The sequence below is a fragment of the Elephantulus edwardii genome, unplaced genomic scaffold, assembly GCF_000299155.1.
Source record: "Elephantulus edwardii isolate Elephantulus edwardi_28Jun2011 unplaced genomic scaffold, EleEdw1.0 scaffold00131, whole genome shotgun sequence".
Taxonomy (NCBI): Eukaryota; Metazoa; Chordata; class Mammalia; order Macroscelidea; family Macroscelididae; genus Elephantulus; species Elephantulus edwardii.
Genome location: NW_006399881.1, coordinates 740,123 through 765,345, shown reverse-complemented (window position 1 = coordinate 765,345; position 25,223 = coordinate 740,123). Strand labels below are relative to the sequence as shown.

The 25,223-nt window shown below is 40.2% G+C and overlaps 1 protein-coding gene across 1 annotated transcript; it reads left to right on the top strand.

The window, feature by feature from the left end:
- Positions 1-374: 374 nt before the first annotated feature.
- LOC102853500 lies at positions 375-22,223 on the top strand. The gene is made up of 3 exons (XM_006893812.1): positions 375-830; positions 20,574-20,720; positions 21,975-22,223. The coding sequence occupies exons 1-3, from the start codon at positions 375-377 to the stop codon at positions 22,221-22,223; spliced, it is 852 nt and encodes a 283-aa protein (XP_006893874.1).
- The last annotated feature ends 3,000 nt before the right edge of the window (positions 22,224-25,223 follow it).

Here is a 25,223-nt window from a genome sequence, read left to right as displayed (position 1 = left end):
CTGTTAAGTGTCATCAAGTAGACAACTCACAGTGACTTTCAACAATCCATTGTATAGGCGATCATCTCTGGTTTTCCAAGGAAACCCAAACCTGTAGGTGGCGGGGCGCACATCCCTCCCCCACGGGCAGTGGGGCATGTGCCCTATCTTCCGTGCTGGCAGTTGGCGGGTGTACATCACCCCCCAGTGTGGGCGACTGGTGGGGGCTTGCCTTCTCCCGGACGTCATCTCCCACACTGGGAACCGGCTGGCCGGCATCTTCTCGTGTGCGGGCAGCTGGTGGGGGTGGGTGCGCGCCATCCCCCAGCACTGGCGGCCGGTGGGCGCACGTCATCTCGCGTGCAGACGACTGGTGGGCGCTTGCCATCTCCCGCATGTCATCTCTCACGCACGTGGCCAGCAGGTGCGTGTCATCTCATGCACGGGCAGCCAGTGGGCACCATCCCCCAGCGCAGGTGGCTGGTGGGCAACCGTCATCTTGTGTGCGGGCAACCGGCAGGCATGCGTCATCTTGTGTGCAGGCAGCCAGTGGGTGTGAGTGCGTGCCATCCCCCAGCATGGATGGCCAGCAGGCACACGCCATCTCCCACACAGGCAGCCAGCAGATGTGCGCCATCCCCCCCACCCGGGCTGCTGCTGGGCGAGTGTCATCTTCCATGTGCAAGCCATCTCCCAAGCATCATCTCCCACACAGGTGGCTGGCAGTCATGTTTCATCTCGCATGCGGGAGGCCAGTGTCCACACGCTTCCCCTGCCGTTGCCATCTTGGCTCCAAGAATTCTCCCCAGAACCAGTCCACTTTGCCACAGTGTGGCAGCTCCGCTGCACCAGTCCTGGGGAGGCCCAGTGCCCACTCTCCATCCTGGGTGAAGGATTCCATAGGTTCCATAGGTGGGAGCTTCATGGAGCTGCAGCTGCAGTGCCGCGCAGTGCGGGCTCTGTGGGACGGGGTTGGGAGCCGTGGCACTCACCCATTCTTCCTTGCAAATCCTTGAATTCCTGTTGTTGAGCCTCAATCCTCACTGAAGACCAGTCATCAACTGTTTAACTGTTCAATTATCAATAAACAGAAGTCTGCAGGAGGCCATAGTGGCCCTGTTCCAAGTGATCTGCTGCTCCCACAGCTCACCACGTTGTCTCTGCCTCTGCCGCCATCTTCGGTAACCCACTTAAATTTCTAGATGACACCAGCTAAGGATAGGGTATCTTTATACCCAAAAGATTATTTTGAGGATTCTAAGAGTCACAAAATCACATCACATTTATAGTTTTCCTCCCTAAAATTAAAGGTAGTCTATGTTTTCAGATTCCAGAAGCTAGCTACTATATTTTACTAAATATTTATCTGAAGATAAATATAAAGATAATTTTATTTATATTCATCTGATGATAAATATAAGGATAATTTTATTTATTTATTTATTTGTTTGTTTGTTTGTTGTGTACTGTCGAGTCAGAATCAACTCATAGCTGACCCTCCAGCAGGTTTTCAGAGGCAGTTAATCACATGGGATGAGATTGTCAAACCTGTGTTTGTGTACACACACATACACTTTGATGGCTTAGTGATAAGGCATTGTGCTGTCAGTACAAAGTTTTGTGATTTAAATCCACCAACAGCTCTATGGGATATATGTGGACAATCTCCTCCTATGAGATTTACTGCCTGTGAAAACCACTGGAGTATCTATCAGCCATGGGTCAGTTATGAATCAATTGTAAACAACAACTGTGTGTGTGTGTGAGAGAGAGAGAGGAGAGGAGAGGAGGGGAGGGGAGGGGAGAAGAGAGGAGAGGAGAGGAGAGGAGAGAGAAGCTCTGGTCATGTAGAAAGAGGTAGAGACTTATGTTGTTAACCCAGAAGTGGCACCTCTCTAGAGGTTAGTGTCTACCAACAGCTCCTGAAAGAAAGATAGGCAATCTTCTTCTTTGGGATTTATAGCCCCCACAAAAACTTACTGGAGTACTAAGCCATAATCTATTTGACTGCTGTGGGTTTGGTTCTTGGTTTGACTACCACAAAAAACTCAATGAAATGAAGATGTTTAAAATGCATGAAAATGATAAAGGCATGTAAGGGCATTAACTTGCTATCCAAATTACTAGAAATAACAAACTATTTTCATGAAGAAATTGCTCATGTAATAAAATATACTATTGAACTCCCAATCACCATAAAAATCACTATAAATGACCCAAACCTAATGTATAAATTATGTATTTAAACACCAATCTTAGAAACATTGACTAAGTTGTCCCAAAGTATTTGATAATGAGATACAAATGACTGAGCAATTTGGTATTTTCAAATCCAGTATTATATGAAATATATGCCATTTCTCAGGCAAAATCGTATATTGGTAATGAAAATTGCTTTGGTATCCTAATGGTAAAGAGTTGTGCTACTAGCCCAAAGGCATGCAGTTTAGATTCTCCAGCTGTTCCCCATAAGAAAAAAAGACAATCTCCTCCCAGGCTCTTTACTGCCTCTGTAAAATCACAGAAGAGTCAGCTATGAGTCAGTTCTGACTCAGTCGCACATTGTTGTTGTTGTTGTTATGTGCCATCGAGTCGCTTGCGACTCATAGCGACCCTACGTACATAGCAAAGACAAAAACAATGAAACTTGTGCTTAAAATTCCAGACCTCATTTTACTTGACCCTTATGGTGTAGTAGTTAAAGTGCTTAGTTTTTAATTCGAGTGGTGTGAGTGTAAGATGAGGCAATCTACTTCTGTAAAGATTTATATCCTTAGGAACCATGCAAAAGAGGCTCTACTCTATCCTTTAGGGTAACTGATTCTGAATCTACTTGACTTTAGTGGGATTGAGTCGTTTGCTTCTTTAGATGCTATGAAGCCTACAAAACACCGGAAGCTATGAATCAGAATCCACTTGACAGCAATTGATGGGTTTTTATTTTCATTTATTATTGTTGTTGTTTTCCAGTCCTACTTTCTATGCTTTCACCTTCCAGGAAATCTGCCTAAAACACAAGTATTGTCATCCAGGCACAAATGTATAGCAGAAAATGGATATTATATACACCTCAGTATACATTGATAAATTAGAGCAACAAGAAGGAGAAGCATTTTAAGTGTTATTTCTAGATGTGGAGTTGTTGTTGTTGTTATGTGCCATCGAGTTGCCTGCAACTCAAAGCAACCCTATGTACAACAGCTCTGAAGCCTGCTATCCTGAGCCAGTCTCACTGACTTCAACACACCTATCGCCTTTGTCCTAGTTACTGTATTAATACATCTCATCCAGGGTTGTCCTCTCCTGTGCTGTCCCTCCACCTTTCTGAGCATGCTATCCTTCGCCAAGGATCGGTCTCTTCTGGCCATGTACCCAAAGTATGTGAGATGAAGCTTCAAAATCCTAGCCTCCAAGGAGAAACTTGGTTTCACCCTCTCCAAGACAAACCTATTTGTTTTCTTGGCATCCCATGGTATGTTCAAAACTCTTCTCCAGCACCACAACTCAAAGGCATCAATTCTTCTTCTGTCAGCCTTAGTCATTGTCCAGCTCTTTGTGAGGACCATGGACTGAATCAGGTGCACCTTAGTCTGTAGATTGTCATCGTTGCTTCTCAGTACTCTGGAAAGGTTCCTGACAGCAGATTTACCTAAAGCAATTAATTCATCTTTTGATTTCCTGCCTGCTAGTGCCAAGAGTGTTAATTGTGGAGCTGAGTAAGATGTAATTGTTAACAATCTCAAGCTCTTCTCCATCTATCACGGTGCTGCCAATTGGGCCAGTGATGAGAATCTTTGTCTTCTTGATGTTGAGCTTCAATCCATATTGAAGACTTTTTGACCTTCTGCAGTAAGCGCATCAGGTCCTCCTCAGTTTCATCAAACAATGTTGTGTCATTTGCATAACATAGGTTGTTAATGAGTCTTTATCCAATCCTGATGCCACATTCTTCTTCATAAAGCACATTTTTATAGCCTTCTGAAGAAATTTGCAACCTGAAATGCACTGAATTAGAGCAAATTCCAAACTCATCTCTTCTGTCCACCAGGTTTTCTGAGGCTGTCAATTATAACGGACAGAGATTGTCCATTTTTCTGTGGCTGATGAATCAGAACTCTTCAGTTAACAGTAGAAACCCTTATGGACTAAACTACCAGAGCTCCCTTCAGTTTAGGAGTGGCATAGTCAAGTCCTGTGAAATTAGGAAGTGGTGGCAAATTTCTTGGGAGACAACTCAAATTCTGTTGGGAAATGAAAGTTACACTTTCCCCCATAATTTATCAACAACTTTCTTCAGTCTTTGTATGAATTGAGGTTTGGTTGAAAATCTTCAGAGAAATTTGTTTTCTATCTAACAATTTATACACATTTTGTTTCATGGCATTGGTTGCACTCTCCTCAGTGTAACAACACTCTTCACATGAATGCCTCGAGTTCCTTCTTTTCTTTTTCCTTCTTTCTTGCATTCCAACTCTTGATTTTGCACAATGTTTCCCTTTTGGTCTTATTTGATTGTTTTGAATAGTATATTCCTTATGTGTATTCATAGTCACGTTATTAATTCACTTATTCACTCATTTCCATGGAATCAGAACCAACTCTTAGTTGATCTTCCAGTGGATTTTCCAAGTCTATAAATCATATGGGAAGAGACTGCCCATCTTTCTCCTGCTGAGTGGATTTCAACCAGAGAGGCAGATGACATAACCTTGCTTGCTAAAACTAGGGAAGACCTAAAGCACTTGAAAAATATCAAGGACTATAGTCTTCAATATGGATTGAAGCTCAACATCAAGAAGACAAAGATTCTCACCACTGGGCCAATTGGTAGCACCATATTAGATAGACAAGAGATTGAGGTTGTTAACAATTACACCTTGCTCAGATCCACAATTAACTTCTTAACACCAGCAGTTAGGAAATCAAAAGATGAATTTTGTTGGGAAAATCTGCTGTCATGGACTTCTCCAGAGTGCTGAAGAGCAACAATGTCAGTCTAGGTACAAAGTGCACCTAATCCAGGCCATGGTCTTCTCAATCACTTGTTATGCTTCAGACAATGACTAAAGATGACAGAAGAAGAATAGATGCCTTCAAGTTATGGTGCTGGAAAAGAGTCTTGAACGTACCATGGACTGCCAAGAAAACAAGTAGGTCTTTCTTGGAGAGGATGAAATCAAGTCTCTCCTTGTAGGCTACGATTTTGAAGCTCCACCTCACTTACTTTAGGCACGTGGCCAGGAGATCTAAATCCTTGGAGATGGACATCACAGGAGAGGGAGACCTCCAATTAGATGGATTGATACAGTAACGGGGGTGATGGGGGTTGGTGTGTTGGAGTTAATAAGACTGGCTCAGGACAGGGAAGGGTCCAGACCTGCTGTACATAGGGTCGCTATGTATTGCAGGTGACTCAACCAATAACAGTCTATGACAGGTTTGGAAGCAGGAGTAGTATCCACTTCCTAAACAACTTGCCTCCGGAAACTTATGAAATTTGATAAATGTCAATAGTTATAGAGGTGCTTCAGGCCTTTTGTTCAGAGGGTCACTATGAGTAGTGCTCGACTCGAAGGCAATCAACACAACAACAACAGTCTCTTGATATGCTTGATGGTACCAAGGGCACTGATTATAGATGTAAGATTAAATCATTGATATTTTAAATATTTTTAAAATATTTCGTTAAAAAGTGATCCTGAGGAGTAGGTTCAGATGCATGTTTGAAGAGAGTATAAGGTCCATAGTCTCAAGTGTATTAACATTTTCTATAAGAACAGTATATCTGGTCTTTCTAAGATTCTTTTTTAAATAAAGTTTTTCTTTTATACTAGTTTACTTACAAAGTTCATATACAGTATTTTTCACACCAGATCTTTCCCATTTCCTTTAGCCACCCCTCCCTCCACACATCAAATTGTGTGACCCTATGATTAACCACCACCACCACAACCACTCTGATCATCTCCACCCCTCTTCTCCTTCCCTCTACCCCTTGGATCCTCATACATGTTCTGCAATAATGGTCTTATACTGTATTTGTCCTTATGGGACTGAGTTAGTACACTTAACATAATGCTCTCCAGTCCCAACTTAGGTAGTGATTTACAAAATCATTGCTCTTGTGCGCTGCGTAGTATTCCATCATGTAAACATGCCATAATTTCTCAGTCAATTTGATTGTGGTTGGCAAAAACTGTCCTTCATTCATGAAAGCTGAAAGGTATGCATTCAAGAAGCTCAATGAACCACAAATAGGATACCTCAAAAAATACAATCACTAAATAAAATGTAATAATAAAACTCCAAATTCAAAGCAAAGAGAAGGCCTCAGAAAAAACCACAGGTACACTGGGAACAGCAACCAAGACACAGGGAGGGAAGGGTCCTGTTTTGCATTCCTAGGAAGTTTCCAGCTCTCCAAAGAGACTCTGTTGGCTAAGGTAAAAGTGCTCCCCAACACAAATCCTCAGGAGAAGACACAAGTACACTGGAAGCTGTGACCACCAAGATTTAAGGAGGGAAGCGTACCTGGTGGGATTCCAGAGAAGCTCCAAACTCCCCTCAGTCTTTATCAGCTCAGGGTGTCAGGGAGAATGGATGTCCCCGCCTTCCATTTCACATAATGTCAAGGAAGCAACAGGTAAGGTCAAACATTATAAAAAAAACAACACACCAAAACAAACCTTCTCCTAAAAAAGCAGACCTGATAGAAGACCCAGTGGATACCTCAGAAACAGAAAGGCAGAAGAAATATTACTATGTGGAGTTCCAATAACTGTCACTGAAGAAGTTAAATATTTTAGAAGAAAGATATGAAGCTGTACGTAAAAAGCGAAAAGAATGGAAAAGATCATCACAAAACAGAGAGGACACAATGGCCACACAACTAGACATAGCAAAAAAGCATGAAAATACATTCCAGAATATCAAGACTGAAATGGAAGAAAGTCTAAAATGATGGAGGTACGAAAAAGCAGAATAGAAGATATGGAACAGAGAACCAGTGATTTAGAAGACAAGAACACAACCATACCTGAACAAGCCAAGTCCGCTCCTGGCCTCTATCCTATAAAACTGTGTTTGTGTGCTCTTAATGATACATCCTTTTATCAATTAATAAAATTAAGTTTCTCAAACTTGGGGGGAAAAGAATGAGGGGAAGTGAGAAGAAGATAGATGGGAAAATGAAGATATCAGAATCATGTAGGATGACAAAAAAGCATAAGCATAATCAGAATTCCAGAACAGGAGGGTAACAAAAAAGCATAGAGAAATTGTGGAAGAGACACTAGAAGAAAACTGTCCAGTTATGAAAAACAAGGAAATACACATTGTAGAAGCTCCACAAATGTCAACAGACTAGACCTCAAAAGAAAAACGTCAAGACATAGTATTGTCAGATTCTCCAAATGCAAAGACAAGGATAGAATACTAAAAGCAGGGAGAGGAAAACAAAAAGTCACTTACAAAGGTAAACCAACTAGACTAAACTCTGACTTCCAAGCAGAAAACATGCCAGCAAGAAGACAATGGCATGGCATAGAAGAAAGGCTGAAAGAAAATAATTTCCAGCCAAAAGCCATGTATCTAGAAAAGGTGACCATCAAATATGAAGGAGAAGGGTCACTTGTAGGAAAATAAAAGTAGACCAATTAACAGAGTAGAAGGATACAAGATCAATATATATAAAAAAAAAGTCAATGGGATTTAGCTACCCTCAGAAAAGAGAACATAGAAAAAGAAACTAGAGAATACTAATTATTGCCAACCACAAGATGAAATACTTAGGAATAAATCTAAAGACACAAAAGGTCTTTATAAGGACAACTACAAAACACTGCTACAAGAAGCAATAAGAGACATGACTACAAGATCAAAGAAATCCCAGTGCAGACACCAAATTTATTTCTCAAGAAGATAGAAAAAGCAATTTCCATTTTTGTTTGGAAAAGACATGCAGAATAAGCAAAGCTCTTTAAAAAAACCAAAAGTTAAGTAGGAGGCATCTCACTCCCTGATCTCAAAATCTACTAAACAGCTATAGTACAAAAACAACATGATATTGCTACAACAGATATATAGATCAATGGAATAGAATATAGAATCCAGAAATCAACCCATCAACCTATGGCCAACTGATATTTGACAAGTTAACAAATAATATGAAATGGGGAAATGAAAGCCTATTTAACAAATGATGCTTGCAAAATTGGACATTTACCTGCAGAAAACTGAAACAGGATCCACAACTTACACCATACAGAAAAATCAACTCAAAGTGGATAAAAAAATATCTAAATATGAAACCTAGGGAACAAAATTAGAAGCCCTGGCCTACAGCATAAAAAGGTTTGCAAACATAGCCAAAAAGACACACACGGGAGAAGATAAAATTGATGAATGAGACTTTCTTAAAAGCAAATCCCTATGTACATCAAAAATCTTCTCCAATAGGATGAAAATAAAGCCCACAAATAGGGAACAAAAGTTTGGCAATGACATCTCAGACAAGTCTCTCATAACTAAAGTTTGCAGATGATATCTACTAAATTTGCTGCTGGAAATAGATCAGACATGCAATCAAGGTGCATGAATAATAATGGGTGAGTGGAATATAAAAGTTGGGAAAAGGAAAGAAGGATCAGTAGTCAAAAAATATGGACTTGGTAACATAAATGAAGCTGGAGATAGAAAGAACTTTATACAATCCATGATTTATTTATTTCCAGTACCTTTTATAAGAAGCTCAAGTGGTGACTTTACAAATGTACCTAACCTGATGGCCTGCACAGGAATTAGATCGATTACACCTGTGAAAAGAATTGCTGGAGAAGCTTAATATTAGCTGATTGAGGAAAAGGCCACCAACTACTCATATGCAAATGAAAACTGAAGAAAAAAAAGAAAAAGAAAGGAAAAAAAGAGTAAAATCCAGAAGAACCAAAGTTTGATCTTCGGTCTATCACACCTGAATTTCAAAACAATCTCAGAAAGAGGTTTGAGGTCTTGGACACTAATGAGCAAAGCCCAGATAAGCTGTGGGAGGATATTAAGAATAAAATTAATAAATAATATATAAGGTCATTACTATGACAGAAGAAGAAGAAAAGACCAAGATGGATGTCAGAGTGCTGAGAAGCCAAAGGAAAGGGAATCAATCAAGAAGTAAGGACCCAGGCAGAAAATTTCAAAGGGCAGCTCTGGAAGAAAAAGCAAAATATTATAATGAAATGTGCAAAGAGATGGACTCAGAAAATTGAAAGGAAAGAACTCGCTTAGCATTACTTTGGCTGAAGGAAATGAAGAACAAATTCAAGCCTCAAGTTGCAATACTTAAGGATGCTACGGGCAGAAAGTTGAATAAACCAGAAAGCATCAAAAGGAAATGGAAGGGGTACACAGAGTCACTGTACCAAAAAGAAATGGCTGATACAGAAGAATTTCAAGAAACTACATATGACCAACCTCCCAGATAATCTGTTCTGCATACAGGTTGAAAAGTTATGGAGACAGGACACATCCCTGGATTACGCCCTTCACAATTTTGAACCATGCAGTGTTTCCTTGCTCTGTTCTGACGACTGCCTCTTGGTCCAAGTATAGGTTTCACATTAGCACAAACAAGTGTTCTGGGATTCCCATTCTTCTTAGAGTCAGCCAAAGTTTGTTATGATCCACATAATCAAACACCTTTGCATAATCAATGAAACACAGGTAGACATTCCTCTTGCACTCCCTGCTTTCAGCTAAGATACATCTAACATCAGCTACAATATCCCTAGTACCACGACCTCTTCTAAACCCAGCCTGGACTTCTGGCAGTTCTCTGCTGATGTACTGTTCCAGTCGTTTTTGGAAATCTTCAGTAGAATCTTGTTGCATGTGAAATCAATGAGATTGTTCTATAGTTTCCACACTCAGTTGGGTCACCTTTCTTTGGAATGGGAACAAATATGGATCTCTTCCAGTCAGTTGGCCAAGTGGTTGTTCTCCAGATTTCTTGGCACAACTTGGTGAGCATGTCCAGGGCAGCATCTGTTAGCTGAAATATGTCAATTGGTATACCATCTATTCCTGGGGTCTTATTTTTTGCTATTTCCTTCAAAGCAGCTTGAACTTCTTTCTTCATCACCATAGGTTCTTGCTCATATGTTGAGGAGAAATGCGGCGTCAGGATTAGTGGAAGATCTATAAATAATCTGCGTTATGCAGATGGCATAACCCTACTTGCTGAAACTGAGGAGGACCTAAAGCACTTGCTGCAGAGGGTCAAGGACTGCAGCCGTCAATATGGATTGAGGCTCAATGTCAAGAAGACAAAGATTCTCACCACTGGACCTATTGGCAGCATCAGGATGGATGGTAAAGAAATTGAGATTGTTCACAGCTTTAGTTTGCTTGGCTCCACCATCAACATTCTTGGCACCAGCAGCCAGGAAATTAAAAAATGTATTGCGATGTGAAAGTCTACTGTTAGGGACCTCTCCAAAATATTGAAGAGCAATGGTGTCTCTCTGGAGACTAAGGTGCATCTGATATAGGCCATGGTCTTTGCAAGCACTTGTTATGCATCAGAGAGTTGGACAATGACTAGAGAGGATAGAAGAATTCATACCTTTGACCTGTGGTGCTGGAGAAGAGTATTGAGGGTTACATGGACTGCTAAGAAAACAAACAGATTCATCCTGAAGAGGGTTAAACTGGGCTGCTCCTTGGAGGCAAGGATTCTGAGGCTTCGTCTGACATACTTTGGACATGTTGTAAGGAGAGACTGGTCCTTATAGAGGGACATCATGCTTGGGAGGGTGGATGGCAGGCTCAGGAGGGGAAGGCCCTCTATGAGATGGTTTGATTCAGTGACTGGGTAATTGGGATGGGTGTATCTGAGACAGTGTGATTGGCACAGGACACAGCAGAGTTTAGAGCTGTTGTACATAGGGTTGCTATGAGTCGCAAGCAACTCGACGGCACATAACAAAAACAACACATATGACCAAGAAGCAATGATGATGATGAAGGGAAGTTTAAGCTGTTCTAAAGGAACTGGCAAAAAACAAGGCCCCAGGAAGTAATGGAATACCAAATGACATATTTCAACAAACAAATGCAGCCCTGTACATGCTCACCAGGTTTTGCCAGGGAATCTGGAGGTCAAATACCTGGCCATATTTATTCCCTTTTTTTTTTCTAAAAAAAAAAGTGATCTGACAGAGTGTGGAAATTATCAAACAATATCACTATTACTACACAAAGTCAAGATCTTGCTGAAGATTATAAAAAAAATTACAGGACGTTGACAGGAAACTACCAGAAACACAGCTGGGTCTAGAAGAGGTCATGGCAGTAGGGATGTTATAACTAATTTTTCAGTGGATCTTAGCTGAAAGCAGAGAGTACCAGAGGGATGTCTATTTATGCTTCACAGACCATGCAAAGGCATATTTAACTGTGGATAACAACAAATTGGGGCTAACCTGGAGAAGAATGAGGATACAGAATACTTGATTGTGTTCATGTAAAGCCTATACCAGCAGAATATCTATCTGTGTTTCATTGACCATGCAAAGGCATTTGACTGTGTGGATCAAAACAAATTGTGGTTAACCTTACAGAGAATGGGAATCCCAGAACACTTAACTGTGTTCATGAAAACCTATACTTAGACTAGGAAACAGGCATCAGAACAGACCAAAATTCAAATCAGGAACGGTGTGTGGCAAGCATACATCCCATCTCCATACCTTTTCAATCTATATGAAGAACAGATAATTTGGAAGGCTAGATTTTGAGGACAAATGTAACATTAGAATTGGAGGAAGACTGATCAACAACCTATGCTATGCAGATGACAACTTTGCTTGCTGAAAGTGAGGAGGACATGTTCCAGAAGGTCAAAGATTATAGTCTTCAACATGGATTGAAGCTCAACATAAAAAAAAATAATAAATTCTCAACACTAGGCCAATTGGATGTATGGAGAAGAGATTGAGGTTAAAAATGCTCCGCTCCACAATCAACACTCTTGGCACTGCTGTTGTTGTTGTAATGAGTTGCTTGCAACTCATACAACAGCCTTGAAACCTGCTCTATCCTGTGCCAAATTTACTGTCTCCAACACACCTATCCTCATTACCCCAGTCACTGTTATCAATCCATCTCATCGATGGTCTCCCTCTCTTTCTTCATCTCTCCACCCTTCCAAGCATGATGTCCCTCTCCAAGGACTGGTCCCTCCTTGCAACATGCTCAAAGTATGTCAGACAAAGCCTCAGATTTCTTGCTTCCCAAGAGCAGACTGGCTTTACCATTTCTATGATGAACCTGTTTGTTCTCTTGGCAGTCCATGGTATATTCAAAACTCCTCTCCAGCACCACAGCTCAATGGCATTGTTTCTCTTTCTATCATCCTTAGTCATTGTTCAGTTGTCTGAAGCATACCAAGCAATTGCAAAGACTATGGCCTGGATCAGGCGCACCTTAGTCTCCAGTACTCTGGAGAGGTCCCCAACAGCTGACTCCCAATGCAAATTTTCTCTTGATGTCCTGGCTGCTGGTACTAGGAGTGTTGATTGTGGAGCCAGCAAACTAAAACTGATAACAATCTCAATCTCTACATCATCCATCATGATGCTGCCAATTCCACTAGCAGTCAGGAAATCAACTTCTCAAATGATTGGGCAGTATACAGAGTGAATAGGTGTAGAGAAAGGTTACAGCCCTGGTGAGTACCTATCTTGATTTTAAACTATGCATCATTTCCTTGTCCTATTTTTTTGGACAATATCTTCTTGGTCTAGTTATAATTTTCTATGGGCAATCTCCTCCCATGGAATTAACTGCCTCTGAAAACCCACTGGAGGGCCAACTATGGGTCGGTACTAACTTGACTGTAACACAACAACAACATGAGCATGATTAGATGTTCAAGGATTCCTATTCTTCTCAATGTTAACCATAGTTTGTTATAATTCACAGTCATACACCTTTCTTTTTTTATTTTACATTTTTAATTTTTTAAATTTTATTTTATTAATTTTAATGAACATTTACAGAGATTTTGGATTTCCATTAATTCATTGTTGCCTTTTTCTCCCTGCCCACCCCTCCCCACCCCCAGTTTGCTCTTCTCTTTGAAAAGTAAAAGAAAAATTCTTTCACTGGTATGCAATCCTTCCCCCCGCCTCCAACCACCCCAAGTACATTTCACTATGCAACCTTAATTCTGGACTCTTGTCATAACCATAATACCCAATCATATATCGCTTTAAAACTGTTCTCTCCCTTATCTGTTTCAATGCAGTATACATAACTGATCCAATTTTTCTCAGTCCCACCCCAACCCTGATGTCAGCCCCATTCTACAACAGTGGCAGTACGCCATATTTGTCCTTTTGTGACTGAGATATTTCATTCAGCATAATGTCCTCCAGGGTCACCCATTTTGAATAATATTGCATGAGTTCCTTGTTTTTCAATGCAGCATAGTATTTCATTGTGTGATTATACCAGATATTCTCTATCCAATCATTTGTTGACAGGCACTTAGGTTGTTACCTTTCATAGTCAATAAAAGACATTGTTCTGGTTTTTTTCCACTCTCAGCCAGCAATATGATCTGACATCAGCAATAATATCTCTGGTGTCACAAACTCTACTAAATCCAGCTTGAACTTGCAGTTCTCTTTCAGTGTACTGTTCTCATCATTTTTTTTAAATTAAAATAAAAATTTCATTTCATACTGGTTTACTTACAAAGTTCATGTACATTATTTTTTTACACCAGATGTTTCCCATTTCCTTTACCCACCAACCCTACCACCCATCAAATTGTGTGACCCTATGATTAACCCTACCCCCTTGCCCCTGTCCATCTTCACCCCTCTCTTCCCTCCTTTCCCTTTGAATCCTCATACACATTCTACAATAATGGTCTTATACTGTGTTTGTCCTTATGGGACTGAGTTCACATATCATAATGCTCTCCAGTCCCTCCCAAGTTAGGTGGTAATTTACAAAATTATTGCTAGTGCATGCTGCATAGTATTCCATCATGTGAATGTACTATAATTTCTCAATCCATTTATTTGTGGTTGGACATCTGGGCTGTTTCCATGTTCTTGTGATGGTGAAAAATGCTTCTATGAACATTGGTGTACAAGCCTCAGTTCTCCTTTTTTCAGGATATCTTCTAAACAGTGGAATAGCGGGGTCATATGGAATTTCTATGTTCAGCTATGTTCTCTCCATTTTTAATGACCTTCAGCAATATTTTGCTTGTTGTTGTTTTTATGTGCCATTGAGTTGCTTGCAATCCATAGTGACACTGTGTGCAACAGCTCTGAACCCTGCTCTATCCTGTGCCAACCTTATTGTCTCTGACACACTTACCCCATTACCCCAGTCACTGAATCAATCCATCTAATCGAGGGTCTTCCTCTCTTGCACAATTCCTCCATTCTCCCAAGCATGATGTCCCTGTCTACGGACTGGTCACTCCTTGCCACATGTCCAAAGTAGGACAGATGAAGCTTTAGAATCCTTCCTTCTAAGGAGCACTCTGATTTCACCCTCTCTAGGACAAACCTATTCATTCTCCTAGTAGTCAATGGTATATTCAATTCTCTTCTCCAGCACCACTACTCAAAGGCATCCATTCTCTTTCTACCATCCTTAGACATTGTCCAACTTTCTGATGCATAACAAGCAATTGCAAAGGCTATAGCTTGGAATAGGTGCATCTTAGTCTCCAGACTGACATCATTGCTTTTCAGTACTTTGGAGAGGTCTCTGACAGCAGACTTTCTCAACACAATTTATCTTTTTATTTCTTGTTGCCAAAAGTGTTGATTGTAGAGCCAGGCACACTGTAATTGTTAACAACCTCACTCTCGTCTCCATCTATCAAAGTGCTGTCAATTGGCCCAGTGGTGAGAATCTTTGTTTTCTTGATATTGAGCTTCAATCCATATTGAAGGCTGCAGTCCTTGACCTTCTGCAGCCAGTGCTTCAGGTTCTCCTCAGTTTCAGCAAGCCAGATTATGTCATCTGCACAACATAGGTTGTTGATAAATCTTCCTTCCATCCTCATAGCACATTCTCCCTCATAAAGCCCAGCCTCCCAGATGATCTATTCTGCATAAAGATTGTAAAGATATGGAGATAAGACACATCCCTGACACACTCCTTTCCTGATTTTGAACATGCAGTGTTTCCTTGCTCTGTTCTAAGAATTGTTTCCTGGTCCAGGTATCTTTTATAAGAAAAATAAAACTGCTATACACATGGATTTCCCCTGATGGTATGCACAGGAATCATATAAATTACATCTGTAGAAGGAATTATTGGAGTAGTTCAGTATCAGCAACGAAAACTAGGCTAGGCGCTGATTGCAGAACAGACCATCAACTACTCATATACGAGTTCAAATTAAAGCTAAAGGAGGTAAAATCAAATCCACAGTAATCAACATTTGGTCTTTAGTCTATTCCACCCAAATTGAAATACCAATTCAGGAACAAGTTTGAGGCCTTTGAACACTAATCAACGAAGAGCTGTTGGAGGATATCAAGAATATCATCCACAAATGACCAAGAGGTCAGTACAAAGACAGAGGAAAAAGAAAAGACCAAAATGGATGTCAAAAGAGACTTTGAATATTGTATTAGAACACCAAGAAGCAAAAGCAAAGTGAAGAAATCAAGAAGGAGCTGAATAGACGGTTTCAAAGGGCAGCTTGGGAAAACAAAGCAAAGTATTATAATGAAATGTGCAAGGAGCTGGAGTCATAAATTCAAAAGGAGAAAACTTGCTTGGCATTTCTAAAGCTAAAGAAACTAGAGTTGCAATACTTAAGGATGCTATGGACAGAATATTGAATGATTCAGGAAGCATTAAAAGAAGATGGAAGAACGCTTTCTCAAAAAGTTGGAAATAGAAATACCATTTGACCCAGAAATTCCACTACTGGGAATATATGCTAAAGAAAACATAAGTGCCATCCAAATAGATATATGCACACCCATGTTTACTGCTGTGTTGTTATTTACAATAACAAAGGGCCCATCAACAAATGAATGGACAGGAAAATTATTGTATACTCATATAATGGAATACTGCAGCACTGAAAGACCATGAACTTGTAAAACATTACACAAGGGACCCTGGAACACATCATGCTGAGTGAAATATCTTAGTCAAAAAAGGTCAAATACTGCATAGCACCACTGTTATAAAGCTGGTCTGACATGGGGGGGGGGATTGGGAAAATAATAGGATAAGGGTGGCTGGATAATGGCCATTGCATTGGAACAGATGAAAGAAAGAACTGTTTAAAAGAAATATATGATTAGGCATTATACATATATGACAAGAGGATGGGGGAGAGGGGTAGTAGGTAACTGTGCAACAATAAATGAATATTTTTTAAAAATGAACTAAAAATGAACTGCAGAGGAGGAAGGGAGGTAGAGGGAGTAAAATATGCAACAATGAATGAATGAAAATATAACTTCTCTGTAAACATTTGTTAAAATCACAATTAAAATAAAATTTTATTTGTTGTTGTTGCTGTTGTTATGTGCCGTCGAGTCGTTTCCGACTCATAGTGACCCTATGCACAACAGCTCTAAACCCTGCTCTATCCTGCGCCAACCGCACCGCCTCTGACACACCCATCCCGATTACCCCAGTCACCGAATCAATCCATCTCATAGAGGGTCTTCCCCTCCTGCGCTGTCCCTCCACCCTCCCAAGCATGATGTCCCTCTCCAAGGACCCGTCCCTCCTGGCAACATGTCCAAAGTATGTCAGACGAAGCCCCAGAATCCTTGCCTCCAAGGAGGAGCTTGGTTTAAAGGCTTAAACCAAGATGAATGTTTTCCTGGCAGTCCATGGTACATTCAGTACCCTTCTCCAGCACCACAGCTCAAAAGCATCCACTCTCCTTCTGTCCTCCCTAGTCATTGTCCAACTCTCTGATGCATAACAAGTGATTGCAAATACCATGACCTGTATCAGGCGCACCTTAGTCTCCAGAGAGACACTGTTGCTCCTGAGTACCTTTGAGAGGTCCCTAATGGCAGACTTTCCCATCGCGATACGCTTTTTGATTTCCTGACTGCTGGTACCAAGAGTGTTGACTATGGAGCCGAGCAAAGTGAAGCTGTGAACACTCTCAATCTCTTCGTCATCCATCCTGACGCTGCCAATTGGTCCAGTGGTGAGAATCTTTGTCTTCTTGACGTTGAGCCTTAGTCCATACTGAAGGCTGCAGTCCTTGACCCTTCGCAGCAAGTGCATGAGGTCCTCCTCAGTTTCAGCAAGCAAGGTTGTGTCATCTGCATAACGCAGACTGTTAATAGATCTTCCACCAATCCTGATGCCACAATTCTCCTCATAGAGCCCAGCCTCTCGGATAATCTGCTCTGCATACATGTTGAAAAGGTATGGAGACAGGATGCATCCCTGGCGTACACCCTTCCCTATTTTGAACCATGCAGTGTTACCCTGCTCTGTTCTGACTACTGCCTCTTGGTCCAAGTATAGGTTTCGTATTAGCACAATTAAATGTTCTGGGATACCCATTCTTCTCAGAGTCAGCCACAGTTTGTTATGATCCACACAGTCAAATGCCTTTGCATAATCAATGAAACACAGATAGACATTCTTCTGGTATTCCCTGCTTTCAGCCAAGATCCATCTAACATCAGCAATAAAATAAGTATACAGAGTCACTGTATCAAAAAATAATTAGTTGACAATCAATTATAGCTAATATTATAAAGCAAAATATCTATGAATGATTTTTTGTAAAACTAATATGACTTGTAAAACCTTTACTGAATTTAAAATCAAAACAAATTCTAACCATGAAGATGTCTTTTAATTGTGGTGTTGGCAAAGTGTATTCAATATTCCATGGACTGCCAAAAGAGGGAGGGCATCTATTTGGAGGAAGTGCAGCAAAGGTTCTCCTTAAAGGCAAAGATGGTAAGATTTCTTGCGTATTTGTAACATGTTGTCCAAAGAAGCTGGTCCCTGGAAAAGCACATAGTGCCTAGAAAGGGGGAAGATCAAAGAAGGAGGGGAAGATCTTCAAGGAAATGGATTGCCACAGTGATTGCAGCACTGGGTTTAAGGAATGCAGAAATTTGTGATGGTGTGGGATTGGGTGAAGTATTGATCTGCTGAATCAGATCTCTTGATCAGTGTAGAACCAATGGCACCTAACTACAACATCACAGCAAAGAGCTTTTATTCAAGAAAAATAAAATCTGTGATTTGTCAAAAGAGATATGTATTCATTGTAAAAATTACATGGCATTTATTTAAAAAATAGAATTATAAATCTATTTACTCTTGAAATCATCCTCCAAAGTTATTTTTTTTACATTGAAAATGGGTTTCTAAATTTTTTTTTAATTGTTGCACATTTTCTTCCACCCTCCTTCCCTTCCATCTCCCCCAGGCCTCCCAGAAAGGCATCCTTTGTTCTGGATTGTTGTCATACATGTAATGACTAATCATATATACCTTTTAGCTGGTTCTTCCCCACATTTGATATAATGTAGTGCTCATTATCTATCAATTCTTTCTCCATTTTTCTCCCCCCATGTTGGTCCTGTTTTATAACAGTGGTGTTATGCAGTATTTATTCTTTTGTGACAGAGATATTTCAGTCAGCATAATCGCCTCCAGGCTCTCCCATATTACAGAATGTCTTACAAGTTCATTGTTTTTCAATGCTCCGTAATATTCCATTGTGTGAATGTACCATAGTTTTTTCTATCATTTGTGGATGGACACTTGGGTTGCTTCCATTCCTTTGATATTTTTAATAACGCAGCAATAAACATAGGTGTGCATACATGTTTGAGTCATAGCTTTGGTTTCTTTACGGTATATTCCCAGTAGTGGAATTGCTGGGTCAAATGGTATTTCTATTTTCAACTTTTTGAGAATGGGCCGGACCACCTTCCATAGTTTCTATACCATTTTACACTCCCACAAGCAGTGACTAAGAGTTTCAATCTCTCTACAACCTCACCATCATTTGTTGTTTGCTAGCCTATCGAACTTTGCTACTACTGTTGCTGGGGTGAGATGATATCTCATAGTCATTTTGCATTCCCCAAATTTAAAGTGTCTAATTTTGCTTATTTTGTTTCCAAGCAACCTAGGCCACTGTTTGAAGTCACATTTATTGTTCTGGTGCGTTTGGTTGTTTGTTTGTTTGTTTGTTTGTTTGTTTGTTTGTTTTGCAATCTAGGTCATTGTTTGAAGTCACAATTGTTCTGGATTTTGGTGTGGTTTTTGTTTGTTTTGTTTTTATATCTCATTTTCTGTTTTGGCAAAGAAAACATTTTGAAAATGAACATATTTAAAATAACAAAACACAAAACTATTCAGTGTACTTGTCCTTCAATGTTATGTAAATTTTTCCTAACTCTGAAATGACTAAACCAGATGATAGAAAAACTAATTTACATTCACTTACAACTAATTCATCATAATCTCCTTCACGTGCATCACATGCAGCTTTTAAATAATTAAAGTTTTCAAGCCTTTTCTTGTACTTAAGTTAATTAAGAGCCATATTCATTTGTTCAAAATTACCTACAAATTCATGAAGGCATACTACACTCAGGAATGGGTGTTGTTTATAACCTGGGGACCGACTGTATTTCTTAATATTTCTTTCATAAAGAAATCTTTAAGCTTTGAACTCATTAGGAAAGAAAGGTAGGGGGAAAATTAATATTATCTCTCTATCTCTATGAATAGGAGACATTTTTCCCAAGAATCATTAACTAGGTTAGCTCTTTTGAGTCTTTAATCTGAGTGTCCATCTTTAATTTTTTGACAATTTATTTCTAGCCTGGTTAGTGCAATGAGTACTACCATCATCAATACCTATTAATTGTAATCCAAGTACATCGCTTAATTCTTTGGGCAGAAAACATTACATCTTAATGTTCAGAAATTAGCAAGTGGAGGTTTAGGTCGTGGAGGAAGAAGGGAGCGAATGGGGTGTTCACCTGAGGGCTCCAAAGTTATAGACTCAAGTTCTTTTTTTTGCTATGAGTTTCAAATGAGTTTATTTAAAACCTTAATCTGCTTTCACATTTGCAAAAACAGGAACGATATTAAAAACACCTGTAGCACACAACTATGAAGTCAGTACGGGGAAAAGTATGGACAAGGATTGTTTTTTTTAAAAAGTGATACAAACGCAAAAAATTCCAACGCACCTAATATTGGAGCTACTGGGGTACAGTTTTCCCGGCAAGGATTTTATTTTGGAGATGCCTATTATTTACAATGTATTTCTATCTTGTTTTCTTTTTTTTCCCCCAACTATAGGAAATGAAGTGGTTGTCTAAAGGACACATTTTTTTAAAAAGGTGGGGGGAGAGTAGCTTTTAAATCTTACCTCCTCCCGTGCAATAAACTGCCTTTGAAAACCCACTGGAGGATGAGCTATGGGTCGGTTTGACGATACTCAACACCACAACATTGATTGAGAAGCTGCACGTTTGTCTGCAGTATCTCAGCTTTTTGGAAATCCCAGTCCCCCTCCTTTCCGCCCTCAGGATTTTAATCAAGTAATCGGGCACCCATTTTACCAAAGGCAGCCTGCTTTGCCTCCTTACCCTTTTTTACGTCATACATTTGTGGTGTATGGCAGTCGTCTTGTGCATGCTCAGTATGAAGCCAAAAAGCCCTCCCCGCTATATAAGGTCAGGCGCGTTCCCCTCTATTGCTAGTAGCAATCACGGAGTGCCAGAACGCTCAGCAGCTTGGCATTAGGCTTCCATAGTCTGTCTAACAACCTTTTGGTCCCTAACTGCCAGCTCAGTGTCCTTTTTTTCCTGAGAAGGGAGAAGAAAGAAGCAGAAGAAGTGTTATGGATATCTTTTCACTCCTATTGAGCGGCGTTTTTTTCATTTTATCATATATCTTCTGGAAAAGAAATCAGGTAAAAGTTGTGTGGAAGCTGGATGAATATATAGATCCGTGGGGGGGTGGGGGGGTGGTGTGTGTGTGTGTGTGTGTGTGTGGAAGAGTGTGTGGAAGAGTTGAAAGTAAAATTCTAGGAGAGGTTACCTTATTTTTTTTTTCTCTCTCTCGAGCAGCCTCAGACTTTACTCTTTACCCACACCATTTCCTTACCTAGGACTCGACATCTGTGGTGTGTTGTAGAATGAAGTCTCTGATTCTCTTGCTTTCTGGCTCTCACATCTGCTGTCCCCCTATCTTTGCCTTTGCCTTTCTCCTTTATTTTTCATTTGTATTTGAGGTTTCTAGGCATTCACAGATAATTCGGGTGAAAATATAGGTTTCCTGATGTTATTTAAACTTGCAAATGAACTAAATGTAAATAAGTTTCAAAGATAGGATGGCCCAAGAAATGCAATATGGCACTTTGACACTAAAAGTTGACTTTAATATCTGGTGGTTTAATGGTAAGGAGTTGCACTGCCAACTCATGTTTTATGAGTTTCAAATTCACCAGCAGCTCTGTGAGAGAGGTAGTCTCCTCAGGTGTGACTTGCTGCCTCCGAAAACCTGCTGCGGAGCTGTCAGCTGTAAGTCGGTTCTAACTCAATGGCACATAACAACAGATATATGGATAGATGAAGGGAGAGAGAAAAAGAAATAGTTTCATTCTGTTTGGGAAAAGTTTATATTCAAATCATTATAGTCATCCAACACATTATTCAACCTCTAACTCTCAGAGGAGGGAGGACCATATCATTTTGAAAGCCAAAACTAGCTTTGTCATTTACTGGTGTTTGAAAATGGCTACATCCATAACTGTTTGTAGTTGTTTTCCGTAGAGGCAGAACCAGTGGATTTTCAGTGGCAGTAAATTACACCGGAGGAGAATGCACATCTTTCTCCCACAGAGCAGCTGGTGAGTTTGAATCACCTGCCTTTGGTTTGGCAATGCAATTCCTTGCCACTAATGTATCTTTTTCCTTCTCTTACAGAAAAAAATTGCCTTAAGGTCATCAACTTCAAGTCGTTTTGTACTAGTAATACCAGCTTTGGCTATGTCAACTGGGAGATTTGCCAATAGGCATATGCCAATCCAGCAGCTAACTTATCATTTGCAATGTATTCCAAACACAATAGCCATGCAGAATCGTATAATGATGAACCTGAGGATGATAGAATACAAGCTGGCTGAACTGGAATATTGTCTATCTACCAGGCTTTTTAATGGTGCTAACCATTAACTGGAGATTCGCTGAAAAGCTTACCTAATGTAATGAAAATGGACACAATAATTAAAGGCACTTTATGAGCATTTACAGGCCTATGTGTGTTTATACATCATGAATTCTAATATAAAAGGGGATGAAAGGGCAGGGCAGACATAATACCCAGATATTTATTGCTTTTCTTACATTTAATTTGAAGTACTGATTACCTGTTGCTAGAATGTATTTTACTGGAGGATGGATGAAAGTACAATAGAAGAAGATATCATTCCATTAAAAGAAACAAAACAAAACCCTACATTAGAAAGAACTAGTGACTTTAGTTTCAGTCAGGTACGACAAACATCTTTTTCTATGGTTTACAATACAAAAAATGTCTTTAATATTACATTGAAGTGAGATTTAACACAATTGTCTTCAGTAATGCATGATTATTGTTGTTCTGTGATGTGAAGTTGCCTATGACTCATAGCGAGCAACCCTATGTACAAGCGCCCTAAACTGGTTGGGGTAAGACTGAGAAAAATTCGATAGATTATGTATACTGAACTGAAACAGATGAGGGATAGAACAGTTTAAAAGTGATATATGATAGCATATTGTGATTATCACAGGATTCCAAAATTAAGGTTCCATAGTGGAGTGCATTTGGAGCGGGGGGTGGGGGGCAGGGCCGGGGTCGGGTAGGGGGGGATTGTGTACCGACGAAGAAGTTTATCTTTTGCTTTTCAAAGAGAGGAGTGAACTGGGCGTGGGGGGGGTGGTTAAAGAAAAAAAGTGAAACAATGAATGAATGAAAATCATTTATTTTAAAAAAATGAATTTTTTTAAAAAATCCCTAAACCCTGCTTTATCCTGTGCCAATTTTATTGTCTCTGACACACACCCCCCCATTACACCAGTCACTGAATCAGTCCGTCTCATCAAGGGTCTTCCTCTCCTACATTGTCCCTCCACCCTCCCAAGCATAACGTCCCTCACCAAGGACTGGTTCCTCCTTGCAACATGCCCCAAAAGTGTCAGATTGGGCATCAGAATCTTTGCTTCCAAGGAGCAGCCTGGTCTCACCCTCTCCAGGATGAACCTGTTTGTTCCCTTAGCAGCCCATGATATAGTCAATATACTTCTCTGGCACCACAGCTCAAAGGCATCAATTCTCCTATCATTCCTAGTCATTGCCCAGCTCTCTGATGCATAGTAATTGCAAATACTATGGCCTGGATCAGGTGCACCTTAGTCTCCAAACTGACATCATTGCTCTTCAGTACTTTGGAGGGGTCTCTGAGAGCAGACTTTCCCAATGCAGTTCATGTTTTGATTTCCCGGTTGCTGGTACCAAGAGTGTTGACTATGGAGCCAAGCAAACAAAAGCTGTTAACAATCTCAATGTCTTCACCATCAATCCTGATGCTGCCACTTGGCCCAGTGGTGAGAATCTTTGTCTTCTTGATAGTGAGCCTCAATCCATATTGAAGGCTGCAGTCCTTGACCCTTTGAAGCAAGCACTTCAGGTCCTCAGTTTCAGGAAGCAGGGTTGTGCCATCTGTATAATGCAGATTGTTGATAGATCTTCCACCAATCCTGATGCCACACTTCTCATAGAGCCCAGCCTCCCGGATATTTTGTTCTGCATACAGGTTGAAAAGGTATGGAGATAGGACACATCCCTGACATACACCCTTCCCAATTTTGAGCCATGCAGTGTTTCGATTGGCTCTGTTCTGACGACTGCCTCTTGGTCCAAGTATAGGTTTCGCATTAGCACGATCAAGTGTTCTGGTATTCCCATTCTTCTCAGAGTCAGCCACGGTTTGTTATGATCCCTTTTTTTTTTGTAATGTCTATCTAGTTTTGGTATCAGGGTTATGCTAGCAGCATAGAATGAATCTGAGAATGTTACCTTCTTTTTCTAGATTTTGAAATAATTTAAGTAGAATTGGTGACAATTCTCTGAATGTTTGATAGACGTTGCTGAGGAAGATGTCTGGGCCACAGATTATTTTGGTTGGAAGAAGATTTTTTTTATTATCTGCTTAAATTTTATTCCAACGTTTTTCCCTGTCTGTGTTAATTTGAGTAGAGTGTGGGTGTCTAAGAATTTTTTCCATTTCCTCTGTTTTCAAATTTTTCAAAGTACAGGTTTTTACAACATTTCATTATCATTTTAATTTTGTTTGTGAAATTGCCCATTTTATTTCTTAACGCCATTGCAGCTATATAAGAATAAAAGCTACCCAGACACTTCACCAAAGAAGACATTCCAATGGCCAACAAGCACATGAAGAAATGTTCAAAATCCCTAGCTCTAAGAGAGATGAAAATCAAGACAACTATGAGATCATCTCACCCCAGTAACACTAGCAAAATTTTACAGAACAGCAAGCAACAAGTGCTGGTGAGGTTGTGGAGAGACTGGGACCCTTATTCATTCTTGGTGGAAGTGTAACATGGTGCAACCACTGTGGAAAACGGTGTGGTGCTTTCTCAAAAAGTTGCAAATAGAGATACCATTTGACCCAGCAATTCCACTGCTAGGAATATACCCCAAAGAGACCATAACCGCCATCCAAGCAGATATATGCACACCCATGTTTATCGTGGCTTTGTTCACAATAGCAAGGAGTTGGAAACAACTTAGGTGCCCATCAACAAATGAACGGATAGAGAAGCTGTGGTATATTCACACAATGGAATACTACGCTGCATTTAAAAACAAGGAACTCATACAATATTATTCAAAATGGGTGACCCTCGAGGACATTATGCTGAGTGAACTATCTCAGTCACAAAAGGACAAACACTGCATAGTGCCACTGCTGTAGAATGGGACTTACATCAGGGTTGGGGTAAGAATGAGAAAAGCTGGATAAATTATGTATACTGCATTGAAACGGATGAGGGAGAGAACAGCTTAAAAGCAATATATTATAGGGCATTATGATCATCATAAGAGTCTGGAATGAAGGTTGCAGAGTGGAGTATACTCAGGGTGGGGGTGGAGGTGTGCAGGGGGAT

Coding starts and splice junctions, on each gene's coding strand:
- LOC102853500 (XM_006893812.1), top strand. CDS start 375: ATGTCATCTCTCACGCACGTGGCCAGCAGGTGCGTGTCATCTCATGCA. Junction 831..20,573: donor GTGGCAGCTCCGCTGCACCA/GTCCTGGGGAGG, acceptor TTCCGCCCTCAG/GATTTTAATCAAGTAATCGG. Junction 20,721..21,974: donor AGCCCTCCCCGCTATATAAG/GTCAGGCGCGTT, acceptor CTTCTCTTACAG/AAAAAAATTGCCTTAAGGTC.